The sequence below is a fragment of the Vanessa tameamea genome, chromosome 6 (assembly GCF_037043105.1).
Source record: "Vanessa tameamea isolate UH-Manoa-2023 chromosome 6, ilVanTame1 primary haplotype, whole genome shotgun sequence".
Classification (NCBI taxonomy): domain Eukaryota; kingdom Metazoa; phylum Arthropoda; class Insecta; order Lepidoptera; family Nymphalidae; genus Vanessa; species Vanessa tameamea.
Window position 1 is genome coordinate 5269934 of NC_087314.1, and position 24446 is coordinate 5294379.

Here is a 24446-nt window from a genome sequence, read left to right on the forward strand (position 1 = left end):
ACTGAATTATGAAAATTAAATAATTCAGTATTCCAAATACAATATTATAACAAAGTTTTGAATTTTAACTTATGTCGGCTGTCCTAATGACTGTATTTTTAATTCATATAACTTATGTATTTTGATTCTTATTCAAATAAAGTTGTCAAAAAAAGTTCAGTAGTCAATTAAATTAAAAAAAAATAAATAAATAAAGAAAATAAAACTTGACTGTAAAAATGATTGTCGAAGTTCTTATCAACTCAAACCTCAAATATATCATTAAATCAGACATATTTTTTTCACCATTCTGGGATGAATAAAAATTTTAGCCCTATTATTACTCATTGGTAAATAAAAAAGTAAATGTTAATTAAAAAACTTGTAGAATAGAATATTTCAGCTTGTATCAAGTAAAAAAAAAACATTATTAAATTTATTTTTATTTAAAAAATATAATTTTACAATCTTAAAAATAGATTAAGGCAGTGGCGATTTCGCATTCGAGACTTTTGAGTATTATAATAATTATTATTTATATATATTTTATACATAAACACATCAATAGATTAATGAAATATTTTGTACATTTACAAAGCAAGAGTGCAACATTGGTTTAAATAAATTTCGCAACAATATCCCTTTTAACTTTAGTATTAGATTTAACAAATCAATACATCAACATTAACGTACATGAAAACAACAACAACAATCAATATGTTGCGCTCAGCACTCAGTTTGGTATCACAATAATAATATTTAATAGTTATGGCATCTTAATAACATTTTTACACTAGGTTAGAACACAAAAGGTACTGAAGGTTTCTCGTAGAAGTATCCTTGGTCGGGCACGAATGGCGGCCGTGTCGTGTATGGAACCCTCGTAGTAGAAGGCGGTATGTACACTGGAGGAGCCCTTGTAGTCGAAGGGGGAATATAAACTGGTGGCGCTCGGGTCGTAGAAGGTGGCACGTATATAGGAGGGGCCCTTGTAGTTGAGGGTGGGATGTAAACTGGAGGAGCTCGTGTAGTAGAAGGTGGTAAATATACAGGAGGAGCTCGTGTAGTTGATGGAGGTATGTAAACTGAAGGAGCTCGAGTTGTAGAAGGCGGTATATACACGGGAGGAGCCCTTGTTGTTGATGGTGGAATATAAACTGGTGGAGCTCGAGTTGTTGAAGGCGGTATATACACAGGTGGAGCTCGAGTGGTAGAAGGTGGTAAATACACAGGAGGAGCTCTTGTAGTTGATGGAGGAATGTAAACAGGTGGCGTGCGAATTGTAGGTGGTCTCGTTGGTACGGTAAACGGTATCTTTGGAGTTGGGTAATCGTATCCAGTAGTTCTAAATTCAGGTATTATTGTCGAGTATGTTGGCGGTCTAGTAGTTGTGGGTGGCGGTGGTCGTGTCGTTGGTCGTGTGGGAGGAATCCTTCTCGTGGTTGGAGGTGGTAAGTATGTTGACGGACGCGTTGGTGGCGGCGGTCGTGTTGTTGGAGGTTGGGTAGGTGGCGGAGTTCTTCTCGTAGTAGGTGGTGGTAAATAAGTTGCTGGACGAGTGGGTGGAGGTGGTGGCCTTGTTGGAGGTTGTGTAGGAGGCGGAGGTCTTCTCGTCGTCGGCGGTGGTAAATAAGTTGCTGGACGAGTGGGTGGAGGTGGTGGCCTTGTTGGAGGTTGTGTAGGAGGCGGAGGTCTTCTCGTCGTCGGCGGCGGTAAATAAGTTGCTGGACGAGTGGGTGGAGGTGGTGGCCTTGTTGGAGGTTGTGTAGGAGGCGGAGGTCTTCTCGTCGTCGGCGGCGGTAAATAAGTTGCTGGACGAGTGGGTGGGGGTGGTGGTCTTGTTGGGGGCCGTGTTGGTGGCAAATATGTTATAGTTTTCTGCGTAGTCGGAGGTGGGGGTCTGGTTGGAAATGTAAACGGAACTTTAGGAGTTGGATATTCATAGCCAGTTGTTCTGAAGTTGTCTAATATCGTACTGTATGTTGGTGCCCTAGTCGTAGTTGTTGGTGGCCGTCTGGTTGTTGGCGGTGGAGGAGGCGGTGGAGGTTTTGTCGTTGGGGGGGGAGGAGGTGGTGGTGGTCTAGTTGTTGGAGGTGGAGGAGGTGGTGGAGGTCTAGTTGTCGGTGGTGGAGGAGGTGGGGGCGTCCTTGTAGTCGGTGGCAAGTAAGTTGATGGTTGCTTTGGAGGTGGCCGTCTCGTCGTAGGTGGTAAATACGTAGGTGGCTGAGTAGGTGGAGGAGGCGGTCTTGTTCTTGGAGTAGGCGGTGGTGGTGGTCTTGTTGAAGGAGGGAATGGCACTCTCGGAGTGCTGTAATAGTATCCACTTGTTGGCGGTGGAGGTCTAGTGGGTGGTGGTGGGGGTGGTCTAGTCGTTGGTGGTGGTGGAGGTCTAGTAGTAGGAGGAGGTGGTGGTGGAGGAGGTCTAGTAGTCGGTGGAGGAGGAGGGGGTGGACGTCTAGTTGTAGGTGGGGGTGGTGGTGGCGGTGGAAGTGTTGATTTTGGCGGAGGTGGGAAAGGTATACGAGGCTTTTCATACACATATCCGTTCTCCGTAGTAGGTGGCCGAGTTGGTGGTGGTGGAGGTGGCCTTGTAGGAGGTGGAGGTGGCGGAGGTGGTGGCCGAGTTGTTGATGGAGGTGGCGGAGGTGGTGGTCTTGTTGGTGGTGGTGGTGGCGGTCTGGTTACTGGTGGTGGTGGCGGGAATGGTATTTTCGGTTTAGGGTAAAAGTATCCATCCTCATTTAAATCCGCCGATATAGGTGAACCTAGGACAGCATAGTTTTGATTTGGATTGCTTGGGATAGCACGGTATAGTCGGTCCGCTCTGCAGGTTTGGTACACCGCGAACAGGACCACCGCGATGTGAAGTGACAGCCTCTGTAATTCAAATAAATACATATTAATATAATTATAATTATTATGTTAATAAATTACATAATTAATAAATAAGGTAATAGATAAATAAGATCAGTTTGTAAAGGGAAATAATTATATCATGAGATTTTGAGATTGGTATTATACAAAATAATACATTACTTTTTCTAATATTTTTTATCGACATTTATGAATTATAAATTAATATTTTTAATTTAAAATTAATAGTTAAGAAAAAAAATGAGTCGCGAACGCGGGTCAAGGCTTGCCTCTAGATTTTGCAACGTCAGTTTAAATATTGTCTGACCTAAGGTCACGCACATGGTAGGTGAACAGTATCAGCTGCGCGTACGTTGAAAACAAAAGTAATTTTATTTATTATCCTAGAATGCTATTTGTATATGAACGACGAAACATATTCAGTGATAAAAGTAAAATATATACTAATAAAATTTAAATATTAATTTTATTCAGTAAAAAACATAAATTACCACCGAATCTGTATGTTCATTTGACAAAGAAGCTTTTATTAATATAATTAAATTATAACTCCAACTATTTATATTCAATTTAATTTATAAATATACCGCATCCAAATCAACGAATACTAACTTCATGTTTTTTTTATTAATTAATAGACAAAATTCAATTATATAAATATAATTTACAACCTTTAGCACTCAAAAGTAATCAAACTATCGAAAGTTTAAAAAATAAATACATGTTAAAAAAATTTAAGAATTGGATCATTAGTTCCGCAGATTATCTCCTACATACAAACAAACAAATGTTCCTCGTTATGTGATTATCTTAATATATTAATGTATTTTTAACTTATTTATTAATATGAGAAGATAAATATATATTAAGTTTAACATCTTAATATGAGCTTGAGGGTAAAATAAATAAGACTAAACAAATACAGTTTATCATTTATTAATAATTTGTAGTACATAAGTTTCCATTGTGTTTACCGTACCCCTAGCACGAAATTATTATTTGGTTGTGTACCAATAATACCAACTTACTGAACGCACCCATAAAAGTCAAACATGGCCGCCCGTTGAACTTCATGTCATTGAATTTTATGAATTAATATCGAAATATCTCGATTATACAAATTTTGCTGATATATGTTGGCGGCTAAAATATAATTATTTTTAACGATCTATAATTGTTGATAGGTTTCGATCGTGTCTATCGTAGATCCGCACGAAATTATTAATACAGATAATACATTCAATTAACATTTGTTATTACTTATGTTGTCTATGTAAAAGGGCGGTGTAAAGGAGTTTAAGGCACAAATCGTTGGTTAATGTTAACGTCTGCTAGTCACTAGTTATTATGGGTCTTGATGCTATGCTTGCTAATTGTTTCATTTTAAATATCAATAAAATATACCGATGTATATTTACGTAGTTGTCTTTTCGGGTAATTCGGTTGTTGGCATTGACAAATGCTATGTCAAGTCGATTTTTCTTATTGATCATCGTGTTACAAAATATTTGATGAATACGCGTACATTTGAAGACGTTTACCTAATCAGATCTACCATCTTAGTAAATAGGTACTAATTAATATTTAATAATCTTTGTGACGAAATTGTTACGTAAGGTGTATTTATACACGTTTAGTAATTTAATGATTTACAAAAGTTTAAGAAATATATGGGCTAACTTACAACTTTAGAAATTACAATCGTCCATGGATAGACAACATAAAAACTAGCGAGTTTTTTAATAGTCGCTTATGATGTGTGACATCCATCTTAATAAGCAACATTAACATTATATCCTTTTGGAAAATAGTGATTTTGGAATGTTTGTGCAATCTGACAGTCAGCACTAGGACCGCGTGAGCTCGTATATTAATTCTAATCGCAAGCAACTCGTCAGTTTTTTGTTATACACCTCCATCCCTTTTCACGAAATCAATAGAGATTGCATAAAAGTGAAAGCACAGATGTCATGCATCGTATGGTTTTGATCGAAATGGTCATTGGTCAGTGGCACCCGTGATGTAAAATATAAGACAAATCTGTTAATCGTTTCATTTTGTTAAATTAATACAAAAACATAAATTTATTTTTGAAAAAGTTTACTTGTGAGTCATTGCTCAAATAATTTTCTAGGCGCAGAATAGTAGGATAACCCAAAATATATCTATACGTATAAATGAGGAGACATTTTTTATTACTGAATAAACTAGCTCGTTTTAGAGAAGGTATTTTTGTAACAAATTATCGTATAAGTAGCTACACTTCGTTGTCTCGTATAACCCCTTTCGAATCGAATTCAATTTCTTGTTCATATTATTAGCCATCAAATTAACTCATATTATATTATTAATTCAATAAACTAACTCAAAAATATTACACCTACGGATATTGATGATAAACACGTCAGTAAATCTTTTTAAGAATGAGTAGGATATAAGTGGGTTGATTCTAGACAGTAGTTGGCTGAGTATGCGTATTACTTTATATGCAAATGGCGCACGAGAGGCGCATGTTCAATTGACATCTACATTTGTAATTTACCGCTCTCCTGTATATATTTAGTAATTATTTATTATTTCTACATTCCTTGCAAAAAACCGAGGCAATGATGTAAATAAAAACAAAGACCAAGAAAATTATGATGAGGACGAAGTTGCATGACTACGTAATAACTTTTACAAAACTTTTACAACTATTTTTCAATTGTCCCATGACGGGACTAAATGATGTTAAGGTGAAGGTGAATCAGTTTTTAATTCGACAATACTTCTACATTCAACGGTGAATCCAACTAACGAAGTGTTCATTCAACACCCACAAGTGCTTGTAAAAATTGTGACCTATTAATATCCTACTGCTAAGCTATGATCTCTAATTAAGAAGAAATTTTGGAGTTTATTGCCCTACGCTACTCTTATAGGCCTTTGGCTATACGATGTACGATATCTTATACGTACTTCCATAGCTTCGATTGCCTAGGGTTCAAAGAATAAATGTGTTCAAAAAGAGTGATACGTACTTTGCAACGCGAAATGTTTGAAACAGACACATATATTTGATTTAATTATTTATTAAATATAATAAGTGGATATGGTCGTTTATATGAATCCTGTATTTTAATTGTAACTCGTCAATCTTGCTAAACAACTTCTGATTATTGACAGTCGAGTTCTACGACGATTTTTAATTCTGAGAAAAAAAACTTTTTAAGTGACACCATGGTTACTCTTGATAAAATATTCTTAAATATATAGTATACAAATACATAACATAACTATTAATCTCAAATTAAGTAACTAAATGTCTTTTAATACACCATCGAGTCAAAGGGCAAGTAGCGGATCTTCAAAGTAAGACAAACGTGCCCTCCAGAAGGTAATAAATCAATTTTAAGAAGTCTGTTACTTCATTGAAAAGGTTGTATTTTAATGTTACATCGCCTGTTAGTATATTACAAATAGCGAGACAATTCAAAAGTATAGATCAATTTTTGTAATAAACATAGATACATTGTTTGACCTCTATTACAAAAAAAGTTAATCAAAATGATTGACAGCACCATGGTATATTGTTTGCTGTTTTTCATTACAAATTTCATAAGACTGAAACTTATTTGATGTACATATATATGCAATAAACCGATGTATATTTACGTAGTTGTCTCTTCGGGTAATTCGGTTGTTGACATTGACAAGACAAGTCGATTTTTCTTATTGATCATCGTGTTTCAAAATATTTTATGAATACGCGTACATTTGAAGACGTTAACCTAATCAGCTCTAATTAAATCTAATATATATATTCGATTTAATTTGTGAACTACACATAGGGAATATTGTAATTATTCTGTTAAAATGTTACCGAATTGATTACCTTAGACAATGATAATTCTAGCAAGTTGCCAGACTTAGATTTCAAATACTTTTTTTTTTCAAAAGTTGTTTTTCAAGCTTTGGTATCGATGGTAAATATTATTATTTTCAACAAGATTTTAAGGAATATAAAGTTTTTATAGTAATTTCAAACCATACGTTGTAAATAGAAAAATGTTTGATTCAATCACAAGAGGAATGCTATCTTTTGTTATCCATCCATCAAATATATATATTTTTCTATTATATCTTTAGTTCTTTAGAGAACGGAAGTCGGTTATCAAAATTGAAGAATATATACGTATATTGTAGCACGAATCAATCCGACAACGCGTGGTCGACCTAAAAGTTAATGTCGTTAATGTTTTTAATATAAATAAAATTTTTAATTATAATGTATTAAATAAACCAAAACGAATATATCTGTTTCATTCAAATGGAAAAACTGACATATTTTTTCCGTCTAAATTCTATAAATGGTTTATCAAAATCAATAATCTTAATAAACGTAAGCATAACTAGATTTAAAATATTACTTTTTCATTATTAGAGTTATAAGTCATGAAGGTACGACATTACTAATAGAAGTATTATTTTACATCGGCGGACATGCGTCGAGCCATATATATTGTTATCTTACACTTAAGATCTTACATAAGACCTAACGGATGCCTGCCAAAAGTTAATTTCACAAGCACGGGGTCAATGTTTCATCGCAAATCTATGTGTTTTTCACATAACAAAGTCAAATATATGCAGTTCACTGAGCTTGCTTAAACTATACGAAAATGTAATCATATGAACCTGACCTCAAAATTACGCAAACTAACAAACAAACGCGTCACGGAATGTTAAGAAAACTGGTACAGAGCATATTTTAGTAAAACGATTTTACACCGTGCGTAATTTGTTATATAAGTTGTAGAGATATAGTTCGAAAACATTTCACTGCAAGGTTGTCCAAGAATTGGGTTATGTCTATTGTTGACTTATTTCGTTATAGTTGGTTGTGAAAATAGCTCTGTTTTGCTTTGAATATTAACAATTCTAACTAATGATTTATTGTATTGAATATTTAGTCACGTTCTAGTGTATATTTTGTTACCATATTGGTTAAGGACCAAAAAAATACAGTTTTGGACTGAATTATCAAAACAGACTTATTTATTTAATTGAATTATGGTTTTGGCATGATAGTAAACATTAATTAATAAATAACCTTAGTAACCTTTACGGTCTAAATTAAAATATCATAAATATCAAACACAAGAAAATATTTTGTGGTAGAAGTTTTAACTATTCCAATGTCATTTAAAATTGATTTTAGTAATACTTAAAAGATAAATACAAAGTTATAAAAAAACTATTTTTTTTAATTTAATTGATCTTTTCAAATAAAGGTCAGACTTAAATGTATCGGTAAGGCATCAGGCAACGACCTCAAATCTTCAAATGGTATAATATTTGTTTTTCATAACCTTCTAATAAAAATTGACATTTCATGGAACATCGTTATTGTATCGAGATGCCGTTGAAATGAAAACGTCAACAAAAGGTGAGATATTATTTTAATAAATGGTAGAGTTATGAGTGGATTTCTGTTTGATAATAATAATAATAATCTTTATTTTTAAACATTCTTACTAATTTAACGTTAACATACTGCTACGGGCAAATCATTAAACAAACATCAGATCATTCAGAAGGAACATCCGCCATATTTCTTCACTAACACTTATCTGCCCAAGAGGTCGTTTTCGTTCAATTTATCACTTTCACGAAAATACCAAGGCGAATATATTATACATAAGTGCAACAGGTACTTCATAAAAGAGTTATGTTGACGTTACTTTAAAGACACGAATGTAAAAAATTAAAATAAAAAACAATAGGATTTGGTTAATACACAGCTCTATTAACTATGTCTTACATTTATAAAATTAATTGATTCTGCTAATCGAACCGAATCCAATGAAACAAAGACATATAAATAATGACTTGAGCAAGCCCTACCGTTGTTTGACGTGACATAATATCCACTTGACACCAAAGCTAAATGGAGTTTATGACAGTTGTTATGCTTCAAGATGTAATTTAGCTCCAATTGTATTCAGTTTTGCGAAACAAATCACATTACATTTTAAAAATGTCTGTAGTTATTTTTATATCTATTGAAGGAGATATAATTTAGATGAAAAAACATAATTTCTTACTATAAGTTCGAAACGAAAATAATATAAAAAAAATTAAAATCGAATTTTCTAGCCTTGGTCCACTTTTTAATTAATACCTATATTAACATTGCATTTTAACACATTACAGATTGTTTGACGTTTTCTATTTTTAATTTCTTACTAAAAATATCAGTCAATTAAAAAATATTTTAAAAACCGGAACCGTTTTAATAAATACCCATTTTAAAACATTACATGCATCGCAGTTTAAAACATTACAGGTTTTTTGACGTTTTCTGATTCGGTTGAAGAGTAAAAATGCTATAATTGCTTTACGATGTAAAGAAATGCCGGTAATTCTATAATACGCGTGGAGAATAAGTACCTATCTGTTACGATGTCATTGCGACCATATATGGCCGTGCAGGCCCTTAGCAATATTACTCAATACCGACCATCAGTCGAATGAAATACACCGACCAAAGGATGTTTTATCATTAGACATGTATATAAGACATTTACATTGTGATGTATGCAAGTATGACCTATTTTATATTTAGACGCTGAAATACTCTCTGCATCGTGTAAACGCAAGTCTTTCCACGCTGTTTTTTTTTTTCAAACACTTCATAATGTATTTTTCATTAATATTTAAAATGTGTAAGGTTTATAAAGATTGTGTTTTTACGTTTTACTTTACGTTATAATATCGTTATCCCTGGAAACCATTTTGTTAAAAATATTGAAATATTAAACAGGTATACATATATTTATTTAAAAAAAAAAAACAAAGCTCCGAATCTCTTTAAACAGGGAATGCGGCTGTATGGCTTTTGTATAACAGGGTTAAATTTATGGGCTGTTCGTATAAATTTATTTTACCATATAACACAGGTATGATTCAATGAAAAATAAATCTTTATGGATTTCTTATTGCTTAATTCTTTTATATATAAAAAATATATTTAAATATGCCATGTTGTAATCGAAATTTCATTGATATTTTAAGTCACTATAATATGAAGTTTCCTTAAAATCCTTGACATTTTACGCCAAATCCGTTAACCTTGGCCCAACTGATAGCCTGCCTAAAATACATAGATACATAAAGTTTTAGGCTATACTTCGGAAACAGTAACACTATTTTATTAAGAAATATTTATAGGCATCTGATACTATTTTCGTTCCTCAAGTTTCGTACATGATTCATGACGCATTTCATAAAGTTTATAATTCAAAATACAAACTATATTTGAAGATATAATCTCAGGAACTACTAGTACGAGATTTTAAATAGAAAGTTAATTAATCATGATTATAAGATAAATAACTTGACGTCATGGATCTGAGAATCAGTGACCATATAGGTCTATCAACTAAGCAAATCGTACTGGTATGTGAAAAACACTTGATTATGCTACACACCATTCCTATGAATCAGTCGTATAACCTATTCTTATTTAGCCCTCCAATTAGGCTTAAAGCTAAAAGGAACGATAATAGCCCAAATGTCAGTATCGAATCGGCGACTTTTTACACCGCAGGTTGTCAATTGTTTTTTTTTTTCAATATTATTGCAAACGGGTTACAAGCATTGGTTTCTTTACCCGAATCAATATTTTCAGAAAGTTGTCATCACTGCTACTTTGTGCTATTTCCCTGTTTTTCGCTTGCTTTATGTAATTTATTTAAATGCATGCGCTATAAAATTATTATGTATGTAAGTACAATATAATAAATTATTATCTAAGCATGTTAAGTGACAATCCAGTTTGTTTATTTACATTAATTATTAAACTTATGAAGACTTAATCTGTGAATATTAAAATAATTACTTGATACAGCCTAGGTAAACTATTTTTATTAAATTAACCATTTAGTACTTCGAATGGGACAAAAAACCGTTAAAATGCAGTCCATTGAAATAGATTCCACAAATAACCATGTGAAAAATTCTATAGGCAGATATGACGATTTACTTTTTTTATTTAATTATACAAGAAGCCTGGCGAAAAGACCACCTGAAGGTAAGTTGTACCAACCACACATCTACCTTATCATCGTCCCTTAACGGATCAAGGCGCTAGCAACCTTGTGGACTAAGATCTGTGTCCCCTGCATTTATAGTTATACTGGCTCGATCCTTCAAAGCAGAACGCAACAATACTCAACATTGCTGTCTGGCAGAAGTGTATTTGATAAGTTTGTGGTAACGTTCCAGATAGGCTGGCACGCAAAGATCTACCAATTTCAGTTATGGCACTTGTCACACATGAAAATCCATTAAAAAAAATACACGAAAAATAAAACACCCACTTATTAAGTACGTCATTTGCATATAATACTAATTTTAGTATTATATGTTATTATTATTATTAATATGAAAACGATGACGACCTTCTAATTGAGCTTAGGATCAAATGATAATAAAAAATCACTGACCTTCAAGAATTAGGAAATATTAAAGACGATCTCTTTCAAGTCAACGTTTTGAAAGCGTCCGATACAAGTCAGAGGTCAATCTGTGGTTTCAGACAGTTTAGGATATAATGTATCTAATGTTAAACGATTTAGATAGTAACTAGGATATCTATTACGCGAATTATCGCGCTTGTAAAATGTTCCATTAGGGATGTTTATTCCTCACCAATATTACTATAGCAGTCTGTGTGGTTTTGTAGCGTAAATTTTATATGTAGTTTAACTCATTAAGAGACATTTATATCTAAGCGCAAATATTGTTTGACATCAAATTGATAGATCCTGAGATATCAGCGGATTCGAACAAACAAAGTCATCACTATCTACACGAATATTATAATTGCGAAAGTAACTCTGTTACCTCTTCACGCTTCAACTGCTGAACCGATTTAGACGAAATTTGCTATGGAGATAGTTTGAGTCGCAGGAAATGAAAGGCTTTTTAATGTTATTTTACTTCACGCTTCGAGAGGGTTAAAATAAGAGGTGATGGTTTGTGTATTATAGATAATGTCTTATAAATTTCACGAGGTTAAGGCTAGTAAGATATATTATTCTTAATCAAATATCGATATTTTTACCGTACAGATTAATATATTATTTATTTATGTTTTTTTATAGACACATAAATACTTATGTTAGTTTCAATAATCGTTTTAGTTATAAAAACTTTTAAGTATTTTTAATTATGTCATCACGTGGGTTAGCACGTTGCGATTTGTATTCACGTCGTATTGTTATCTTGTCTTCCGCTTCTATGATAATTTAATTAAACATTACCAGATGCTGTATTCACTTTTAATTTATAATGACAATGGAATCGTGATATAACTTCTACATAATATACGATTCCAAAAATAACTAAATATTTACATAAAATCTTAATTTATATTCTCCCGATAAAATTTTCTTCGACATTAATGTAAAAATAATATTGTTAATTTTTTTTTTTCTAGTGGTAATTGTGATTTGTTACGCTTATTTCTCTTGACCGACTTCGGCAATAGCGGCATTATTATATATATTATAGATATTCCTTCTCATAGACATTTTAAGCTTCTAATGTATTAATTAATTAATTTCTTTATTCACGTGTAAGTGTGTATAAGATACTTACTTTTATCTGTTCATTGCGTCTTAAAACCTTAATAAATTGAAGGTTAATCATTGTTTTTGATGCACTGAGACGGACGAAGGCTATACTCATTGATATTGAAGTATTTGTGTATAAATCGCTCTTTACATAACAATAAAGATATAGTCATTGTTGACGTTAGATTTAAATATATATAATAATAAAATGACACTTACGGCCGCTATTGAAACTTCAATGTGTTCTTCAATATGTTTTAACGATCCAATAAAATATCTATTAAACATTTTATAAAAACAATAAGAACACGTTTAACGTTCCATTTGTATGTCAATAATAATTGCATATTTTAATTGTTGACGTTGATATGCCACGATTTGAATTTTTATTTTTTTATTTAAAGCTTATATATATATATGTATATATATTCCTTAAATTATGCCGCAGTTTTGTTAGAACTCTATTTTTAATGTCTAATACGAGAAACAATAATATATTTCTAAAAAAAAATACATGATATGTATAAGTAATGAAATCAGTGGTCGCATATTGATTCAAAGCTTAATTATCGCTTATACGTTCTTGAAATACTGTGGATTGGTTTGACATTTGTCAGTAATTTTGCTTGCATCTTTTATGCATCTTTAATATATGTACGTATAATTGTTGATAATGAAAACGAAGTATCTAAGTTAGTACTTCTTAAATTACAAAACTCTTAATGTATATTTTCACGAAATTGAAAACGAACTTAGGCATAAGCATGCTTTTGTTGAGTGAGCTTAAATACCTATCTAGTGGTTTTTTTGAGCACATTATATGAAGCTCAATTGAAAGACGTACGTAAAATGAGTGCATATAATCTGGCTTTAAGGATAATCTTAAAACAATAATATTTGTTGCTTGTCATTTTATAAGGTACCACTAAAGAGCATGCTATTTTATCTTTAATAGTAAGAGACAAGCGAATTCAAAGATAAATTGTACATATGTGTGCAAAATATTGTTTTTGTATAATACACTACATATGCAAAATGCATACAGAAAAGTTACCACACATTTGTAAGTGATATTTAGATAAAAGTGGGTAAGCGATAAAGTTATATAAGCAGCACGCACGGTCAAGTCTGTCTTACCATTTAAACACTCAAAGGATCCAAAGATTATACAATCAATTAGAGCTGCTTTCTTCATACGAGACGTGAACGATATGTAATACATTCGGTGACGATTGTTTATCTATAAGGTTGTTTATCTATTTAATATAAAAAAATAAATACTTTCTTTGTCTTAGAATAAAATGGAAAACTCTTCATAATATTCTTCACGACTAAATTGTATGTATAATCATTTATCTCGTGCTTAGCGTTGAAAGGAATATCGTGGGATAATCTCGTGATATTTATATATAAAAACAAAAATTATGAAATATCTTTAATTTCATTTTATAAGTAAATTTAGTTTTTATTATACAAATTTAGTCCAACATCGCCAGGACCCAATTCAATTTTGTCATATATGTAGGTGTTTTCGTATTCTTGAATTCCGGTTGATTTATTGTAATAATCTTTGTTTAATAGAGCTGTTGCGGATACGATGTTAACATCAATGCCTTATATGGATGTAGTCTAAATCCGAAATTTATATAGGTAAACTATTTTGACCTTGACCGATGCTGTGATGTTATATTTGTTTTTGTTAAGAATATTATTTATAAACAAAAAAATATATTATAAGGAGCATTTATTTATTGAAATATCATTTGGTACGACCAAAAGTATTACAAGTTTTTTTTTTTAAAAAAATTAAAAAAAATATGTGTCGATAATTTTTTTCTGTCTTTTCTGTTGTGATCTTTGTTCTTAGATCTTAATTGTTATATCAAATAACAGATATGAATACTTATAAATAAAAAATAACACTCAGAAGCAATTAAGGTATTGAAATTAATAAATTCTAAATCCTTTAACTTTTTATCAAAAGAAATGAGAATCTAGACTAGCTAGTCAATATTTTTATAAAAAAAATATATATATATATATGACATTAACAAAACAGCATATTAGTTAATCAAAACACTTGATAAAGTGACTAAATTATGTAGTAAGTAAAGCTATTTTTTACTCAACACGGATACCCAAAGATCCGTATTATTCTTCCTTATAAGACTCTTCAGCGACCTTTGGCATATTTGCTTCTATATTTTAAAATCTACAACTATTCTTGTCAATAAATATGTACACGAAATTTAAGCTTTTACGATGTACGTGTTAAGAACGAAAGTGGTGTGAAATATTTTAACCAGTTTATACACACTGCGATGATCTCGTGGCGTTGTATGGGCGTTGACATTGAATCTTTGAATAATTTTTCATATTAATAAGCTAATTTCGATTGTGACTGCTAGTTGTTTGGTGTTAAGTTTATTTAGTGTAATTATGTTTTTAGTAAATATTGTGCATTGCAATGCTCTTGCGGAAATCCTGGTTGTAAATAATTGTGAATGATATTTTGATGAATAGGGAGATTCGGCTAGAGCAAGGCGTATATTTATATAATGTATTGATAAACATGATTGTGATGAGCTTAATTTAGTCTCACGTCTTAGTACAAGTAGCAAAATAATCTTTTCTGTAGGAACTATTATTAATAATTAAATTACGTTAAACAATGAATATGGAGATATTACACAACGTGAAAGTTAATTATTTTTATTCGTATGTTATTTTTTTTAATATCACTTTTTTCTTTTTCATTGTTTATCTGTGTTTGTTATATACTAAATAAATATATAAGCGTCAATAGCGCAATGATTTACCGTCTGACGATATAAGATTCGATATCTTATTCTAACCCTTATAGTTATTAAATACCCGATTACTGTCACACCTGGTACTGCTTAATAGAAATATAAATAATTCTATAAAAGAAGCTTAGCGGTAACGCTTGAAAAAAAATCAACAAGCAACGTAAGTTGGCTGACCTAAGTATCTGCAATATGCAACTGCTAAGATATTTTTAAGTAATAATAGAAATAAAATAAACCCATGAAAACGAATTTCTTCGTTTTTAATTTAAAAGTCCCTTGTTTGCAATTTATAAATCATATTGTTGTTCATTACAGGAATATACTTAAAAACAGTAGTCATGTTAATTTGATTTTTTTTTTTGGGTGCACCACAAATACCTGATTATTTTTTATCATTGACCTTATAGTATTTTGTCACATTAATAAAATTCAAACGTGTTTCGCAATATTGAGAAAGTGATTTCCGAAAATTGATGGATTCCCTCGCACAAGGTCCACCAGTTCGACGTTGAGTAACATCAAGATCATCTTGTGTTGTGACGCATTAAGATGAAACATTTTTAATAAATATGCAATACTCATATATCTCATACGTATGAAATAATATAATTAGACACAGATATGCGGTAAAAAACATTACTTTTATATATTTTTTAAATTAAGATTATAATAGAAGGAGATTTAATAAAAGATATTTTGCAGACGGGCTTGCCCACCGAGCCATACCACCCAGTGATATTTAAGATAACAATATGGCAACAGTATTTGATGATAAGACTGCGCAGGCCCGTCTTATTACCACCACCACGACACCGAGTATTTTATATATTTGTATTGTTATATAAGTATTATATAGTAATAGTATATACTTAAATTATCTTAATAAGTAAAAAGTGGTTATGGAATAAATTCAAAGCGATGTTATAAATAATCGCGATGTTATAATAAATAATCATAAAAAGTCCATGACAATGTCGTCAACTCTATAAACTATATATACCTACTCGTAACTATAAACTTTGACTTAATAAAGGTCTTTGTCAGTATTAGACATCAACGCGCTGTTATTATAGAACAAACATTAAAACCGCGCGAAAGTAAGACAAAAACCGTCTTTACACAGAGCTAAGTTAAAGACACTAACTGAAAAAAAAATATATATATATCATCTATATGTTTAAATGAAGACCTACACTATTAGTGACAATTGAAATTCTTAGAAAGATAAATTAGAGCATTAATGTCGTCAATGCAGATTTAACACCGCCGCTGCCTTACTGGCTAGCACATGAATAACATAAATAAAAAATGTTTGAATACAATAATATGTAGTCATCAGGTGTTACGAGTAGAACAATGAAGCGTTAATTGCAGTTTTAGTTCATTTCAACATCAATGTAGATACATCAATGTAAAGATTCGATGCACCTGAATGCACGCAGCATCATTAAATTCACATTAATAATTTATAATAACTTATAGTTGTATTGTAATTATAAACTTAAACACAAGCAGCGTGACCTAAAATAGTAATTTGAATAATAACAGTGGTTGAAATGAACTGTAATATTTTTAATTAGGTACAAATGTATGAGCCGTCTCCATTGTATGTTTTCCTAGTAAACTTGGAAGTTATGCGTTTTGATTGTTTTTTTGTATGGATGTTACAACAAATCTAATTATGATTGAATAGTTTTGTTAATCACTCACACTTTTCCACCGGGTATAAAGATTCTTGAAGGATAAAGTGTTCGCTTCAAATGATTAGTATGAATTATGATAATAAGTCAAATAATATGAAGAAACTCGTTATATGGTAATAAATTTAATACGTATATATGCAATATATGTATATTATCTATGATATATAACTACTTTAAAAATCATTTGTCCTAACTAAACTACTGAGTCTATAGAAAATGGAACACAGGTTTATTTTACAACGTAAGAATTCGCTAAGAAAATATTTCAGGAAAAAATTAAATTTTACTGAGGAATATTTCTTTTGATGAATTTTACATATAGGTACGAAGTTGGGAAGGGCATCTGTATAGATTATTTTAATAAGATAACATTATCCATACATAATTAAGCCGGCGGAATGTCCATTGCTACAACAATTTAATTAGAAGTCGATTTTATCAACTACGACATCTTCATACGCCTCCATCTTGAATATTTACATATCAATCAGCTGTCATCTCCAAGGTGCCATCTTGCGTAATGTTTAAGAACTATTTTGTGAATAATTTGTAACTATAAGTATAATTTATAAGCGATTACTTTTAACTTGGAGACGTTACATTGACACCAATATTTTTTTATTTGAATATTCATCAAGTTACATATAATATACAGGTATACTTGTTTTGATGGTTATATTTTAAAGTTTAACTGATTATTTTAAATACGATTTAACATAATTAATTTAAATTAAAATTAAACCATTTAATAAATAATAACACGCTTATAACGTCTTTACAGAAATCTGTTATGTATTTTTTTTTTATAAATAACTACACATTAAACTCAAAATGTTCCGAAAATGTATCCAATTTTTTAATGAAAACTGATGATTAAATTATGTTCAAGTATTATTTTTTTTAACAAAATATTGCTATGTAGTATTACATTACTAATATACTATCTATGTGTGCTCTTTAATTCTAAAATATATATATAAAATAAACACTGATTCATTTAGTAGTTTCTACCGGTAAGTTAGGGCTAGATATATAAGAATGACTGACATCTAATACCTCCAAACAGCAATACAAAGATTAATGAGATCAATTAAAGGGGGATAGCTTATATTACTACATACTATTACTTTATTCGAAATCCTAATTAGTATCATAAATGCGAAAGTGAGCTTGTTTGATTGTTGTCACGCCAAGAACTCGACCAATCATCATGAAAATTGTCAGGTCAGGAACTTGTCTTGTCAGGAACTCTGAAAAGGACATAGCAGGAGCGATGTGTTCGGTACACTTTGATACCTCAATCGCCACTTCAAACGTGTAAAATTGTCAGCATTTTTAATCGTAATCCGGTTAAGATCCACGTGTTCTATCCAACTGGGCCGTATGGGCTACGTTAGCAATATCTATTGGCAAAACGACTTATAAGCAGGACATTTGCGTATCTTTCTCTGCTTGATCGCCGTCAATATAGTCATCTAGAAGCCATTAGTCTCAAGCACCCAACAATCGACAAACGGTATCGACCGTGTCGCAAGACTGCGGCTCTGAACTGAAGCGAGGCAGATTCACAGATATGTATTCAAATCATTGTTCTATTGAAGAAGAAACGTTCCTCGTGTTCACTGATAGGAAAAATATGTTCTTTATGTATTGATCATTGTTAACAATTTCAATGGTTGATTTTATATGAAAAAAAAATTAGGCTGTATCCTTGTATTTATTACTGATTCTAAGTGTTTAGTAACTAGAGCATAATAATAGGTATTGGTACAAACACATCTGAGTATTTTATCCATATGAGGTAAAGATACCACAGACAAGCAAAAAAAAGTGCTCTGTGGGATAAGTTCACCAGTGTAATAACAAACAGCAATTTAAGCTCTAAGATTTCCAGCAAGTTTTGGCCACTATTATTATGAACTACCGGTTAATAATAATAATTGCTAGCTGCGAAATTGATTATTATGTTATAGTTCACAAACACGAGTCCACTTATGCTTCTTAAAACTTCCATGTAATTCAGAAATCCCTTGCCTTCTCTTGCATCCCTTGATTTATCAGGAAAAGACAAGAAATTTTATCTCAAAATTTAACAACAACATAAAACGAATTTCGTTGATAAATGTAGTTCTAAAACCTGTTTGAATATGACATCAATTTTATTTCTAGTAAATAATTACTAGTATAGGATATTTTTATTGCTCAAAGTAATATAATAAAATTACAAATGATATAAAATAAAATTTGCTTTAATTCTAATATAAACTTTGCCCGGATTCAAACGTCCTTGAACTTCGTTAAAGAGTGGTAGACTCTCCGGTTACTAATAAACTCCGGTTTGGGTCATATTAATCAGTGAAATTTCCCATTATACACACCGGGTGTTTCAAAACAACTTTTAAATTTGCGTCGTCAACGCGGTTTCATTTATCTGTACCTACACGATGTAGAATTGTTAGCAATTATTATTTTTACTCCATTGTTAATCATTTTTAAATAATGTTATATATTCATATAACCGATTTATTTTAAACGACATTAACTTTAAAAAAAAAACGATAGTGTTTTGTTATAAATAAATATTATGACTGAAATTCGGATAGGTTGTTATACCAATTTTTAGCTCTGAGTGCTTGCAAAAGTAACTAGCGTATAATTTGGACGGTTGCAATATCGAATATACCAAGGGGAAGAAAAATTAAGTTAAATTAGCGAGAAATTATAATCACATTTATTTTAGTATTAAAACGTATCGTCATATCAAATAGAAAAGTTAAGTTAAAAGTATTTAAAGTCCAAGTGAAAACGCTTAGATTATTTATAAGTCTAAATTCATAGACACACTACAAAAGAAGTAAACGGGCCAACTTTATATAACGCTAGTAAAACTTCATTCTATTATACTAGTGTGCGTGAACTAGCAACTGTTGACTACTATTTTTTTAAGCGTTCTTAGTTTTGACAGTCTTATATAATAAATCTTATCAGCTTGTAATCTTGACCGAACCGATCAATCTCCATTGTCTTCTCCATCGAACGTGACATTGACGAAATAGGCTGTGCCCTGTCGGTAAAAATAAAAGCCAAAAAAAGGTTCTTAAATTATTGTCATTATAGGCCCTAGGGCCTCCTCTCCATTTGAGGAGAAGGTTTGGAGCATATTCAACCACGCTGCTCCAATACGGGTTTCCTCACGATGTTTTCCTTCACCGCTGAGCACGAGATGAATTATAAACACAAATTAAGCACATGATAATTCAGTGGTGCTTGCCTGGGTTTGAACCCGAAAACATCGGTTAAGATGCAAGCGTTCTAACTACTGGACCATCTCGGCTATTATCATACTAATTCCAAATAAAAAGTCATTTCTTTTTTAATTATATTATACTGATATCAAGTCATAAATTAACATTTTTAGATGCAAATGCATTACAGCGCTCAGTTTCGCGTATTTGGTTAAAATGAATTTTATGTCAAAGAATCTAGAAGACGCAACAATGTTGTCAGTTGAAGGCTCACTGAAAAAGGTCAACTAATATAATTGACATCTTAAACAAAACCGTCATTTTGTTGACCTACTGCCTAAAACTATTCTTTAAAGCGAATTCAGAAACCATTTACCAGAAACGTCAACCAATGTTATAAACTACGTAAAAATTCTGAATTCTTAACGATTTTTACACTCAAATAAATGAACTATTTTTCTTAATATTTAGCTTATTTTCATTAAAATACAATGTAATATAAAAATAAAAAATATTGTTAAAGCAATTTAAAGAGAAATTACAATAAAAGATCGAAATTGTTGACTCCGTGAGTCGACAAGTCGACATCGCTGTAACCTTTTCACAACGGCCTTTATTACGTCACACATCCCAGTGATCTGTTAAACCTTCACTCACAGCAATAACTCCGGTATAACAATTTATATATCATCAATATTGATATATTGATGATATATAAACTGTATCTTCTTATAAGTAAATATTATAAAGATTTAGTTGTTGTCGCTTGTAAAATCGTAAAATATATGATTTTATATTGGATGGTATTTACAGTACAACTTCGCTGATAATACAGTTTTGTGTCCAGATGGTACAGGGAAGCACCACTTATAATTATTCTACCGCCGAACATTGTACTGTTGCATTTTATTTTATACAGTGAAGAGTCAGTTTAATTATAGACACAAATAACATCTTAGATAAAATATGTTTGTTGAAATATTGGAAAAGTGAGGAGTGGTTTGTACTAAATACATTACTAGCTCTACGAACAAAGGTAAAGGTAGATGAAAATAAAACAGGCAAAGTAAGTTAAACATTTGAAATATGACGAGTCAGTATATTAATTACCTATTTAAATAGAGCGTTGTTATGAAAAAAGTTTTCCACGATGGATACTGTTTTACTTAGTTAAAAATAGATTTTCTTTAATACTCAAAAGTCATTGTGACGAAATTACAACTATCGTTAAATTGTCAAACGACTTTAACTTTTGTGTTTCTGTTCACGTATTACCGTATCGTTTAATCGGATAACTTTTTATGTGTACAAGCTTTATACTATTTTACCTGTCCAGACGTTCAAAATATAATTAATTTTAGGTGTTCGTTACATAATAATAAGAGAATTTTTGAGATCTTTCCTTTTTAAAAACGACATACAAGGCATGTGGTTTTATATTATTTTGTGAAATAAATTAAATTGTAATTAAAGTCACATGTTTTGCGATTTTAAATTGTCAACAGTAACAAGTTATTATTTTCATTACTACATACACAAATTAGTGTAACAGGTTTGTGACGACATTGGATGGAGAAACAGTAACTCTATCAAAGAAAATATTAGAATTATATTCAATAAGGAGTGTTCTATATATTGACATTTTTTTAAGATACTTGCATGTATCATTTAAACCCCAATTGATATGAATAATTACCGAAAATTAAAATAGTGTGTTGATAATTGTAAAAATTAAATGATATGACGTGTCTTGTCCTTCTCATTCAAACAACATACACAGTGAGCTTAGAGTAACTTACATTAAACTTCGTTTTTTAAATACCTTGACTATATTTTCCCGATATAATTCTAACTATATCATAACATTGACTCCTGTTTTAATTCGTTAATAATAACTCTTATTCATATTATGAAAAAATGCATTTTTAAATAAACATAACTTAACCAACAAAAGTACTGACAAAACAAGAATTTACTTAAAATAATCTCGCGATGTTTCGTAAAGGTATTGACGCATTGTTGTGAGGTAACAGTGAATATAACATTGATTGGAGTTGTAAGATGTCATCTGCGTGTTTCTTGAATAATGTCGGATCAATGAAAGAGTTTCGCCGCTACTTCAACAATTTGGCTTATAACGAGACCTACGACATACGAAAGATTGAAATTATATATCGTATATTGTTACAGTGACGGCCCTTAAATGTCACTCATTTTGAGAAGTAAATTTAAACTACCAGCTCTAAAGACACGTGTGACAGATTACGTTTTTCTTTTACCGACCAGTATAGACGAATTATGAAAACAAATTCATCACAAGAAAATTTTATAAGGCTTTCTTAAGTCAACACTTGGATAACATTTCGTTCTAGCCACTGGGGATATCTGAGCTTCCGTATTGTTAATAAGGTGTCGATAATAAACGATATCCACATATTATTTTAAAGAGGTCACGAGTTCATACCTTGAGTCGGAAAAAAATAAAAACGGTTTTCTGGCATGGATATTTTAGTAGCAGCACAATTCTCGAAATAATGCCGTTGATCTTTCAACAGATCCCTTTACAGGTCAACTTGTATCGGATTGCCGTACCAGCTGTATAAGAGAGTATAATAACTAAATACGAGAGTCACAGTCACATTCATCAATATCAAGACACACTTGCATACCTTAATACATTTTGTTCAGCTGGTTTATCCTTGAAACTGTTCACCGAAGCCAAAATTAAGTCAATTGATTCGTATAAATATAAAGTAAATAACATAAAACTGATACCATTAAAAAATATATTGTTATTTAAACGAGATGATATAAAGCATCGTAACGTAGACTTGGCAGATGTTTAAGTGACTCTGTAGCAGAGTTAGACGCACAATTGAATATGTATTTACTTTTCGTGTATTAACATTTTCTGTAATCGAAACGACAGTCGCGACACAAGACGAACATTGCGCAGTGAGTAAAGGGAAGTGGTGTTTCGATTGAACTTCAAACTCGAGAAAGATGTTTATTTTTTTTAAACTTAAAATGATTATTTCATGTTGCAAAGACAAATATATTTGTCGTATGTATTTACGGTTTATATATTTTTTTCAATAATTAACCTGAAAAAGCACAAATGAGTCTTCTTGTGTCCGATTTGTATTTATGAATACATTAAAACGTAATTGTTATTTTTTAAATTAAATCATGGCGTGTTAAACTATTACATCAGGAGGAAACCTACTTGTGATGAACAAAGCTTCAAAGTTCGTGACGAGGAGAGTAGGTTTAAAACAAATTTTCAATATTTACAGGCATTGTCACTCTAACTTAATCCTTGACTTAAAAAGATAACTAAGTATGCAATGTCTGATATAGTATTTATATGATTTATTTCTTGTTGATGACGTTCATTGTATGTTATAATATTGTTTTTCCAAAAAAAATATATTTATTTTTATTCATTTATACATTGCTTTTTCCAAAAAAAAACATTACTTTTTTACATACGTAATAGCAATAATGGCATTAATTTTAATGCAGCTTATCTTCTGTGAGTTTCGTTCCATCATTATCGTTGACCTAGGTTCAAATACGAATGTCTACCACAGGCCAGGTAAAAGGCCAGAAATATATTATTAAAGTCTCGAATTCCTATGCGCATAATTATATATATTTTTTATAAAATACTTAAAACCTTGTTTTTACTTGTTCGTTTCTTTATTTTAGATTTTTAATATTTAAAAGCGTCTAAAATTATTATATTTTTTGTTTTCACTTATAGATAGATGATATAAATTTCAAAAGGTATCAAAATTCAAAATTCTTGCGTACAGAACAGTTCGAATCGATGAAAAAAAAAAACAAAATCTTAATATTTAAACATACTATTTGTTCAAGATCGTTTTTTTTTCTCATAATATCGTCATTAAATATTATTTTTATTAGTGACCTTCAACGTTTTATTAAAGTCATTTATATTTAATTGCAGTATAAACATAAATCCAAATGCAATATAATTGTCAGATTAAAAAAAAAAACATATTTACGATATTTTTTATCACAAACACAATTTCGACCTTAAAAACGTCGTTGAAATAAGGCACTAAGTCACTTTTGTAGCTAAGTAAAAAAAAATAGGCTCACCATATCGCCTGAGCTGTCCTCACTCACTGCATATTCACACACAACACAAACCGTGCGCGGACGCAACTCGTTTGACCTGCGCGCGCA

The 24446-nt window shown here is 31.1% G+C and overlaps 1 protein-coding gene across 5 annotated transcripts; it reads right to left on the reverse strand.

Moving 5' to 3' along the window:
* Positions 1-405: 405 nt before the first annotated feature.
* LOC113393296 (uncharacterized) lies at positions 406-24446 on the reverse strand. Of its 5 annotated transcripts, XM_064215096.1 has the most exons (4): positions 24360-24446; positions 2166-2856; positions 2049-2114; positions 406-1871 (listed from the first exon to the last, which is right to left on the reverse strand). In XM_064215096.1, exons 1-4 carry the CDS (start codon positions 24360-24362, stop codon positions 778-780), a joined length of 1854 nt encoding a protein of 617 aa, XP_064071166.1. In that variant the 5' UTR covers positions 24363-24446; the 3' UTR covers positions 406-777. The 5 variants fall into 5 exon arrangements, with proteins under 5 accessions (XP_064071166.1, XP_064071164.1, XP_064071165.1 ...); XM_064215094.1 differs by having other exon boundaries at positions 406-2114; XM_064215095.1 differs by having other exon boundaries at positions 2049-2856.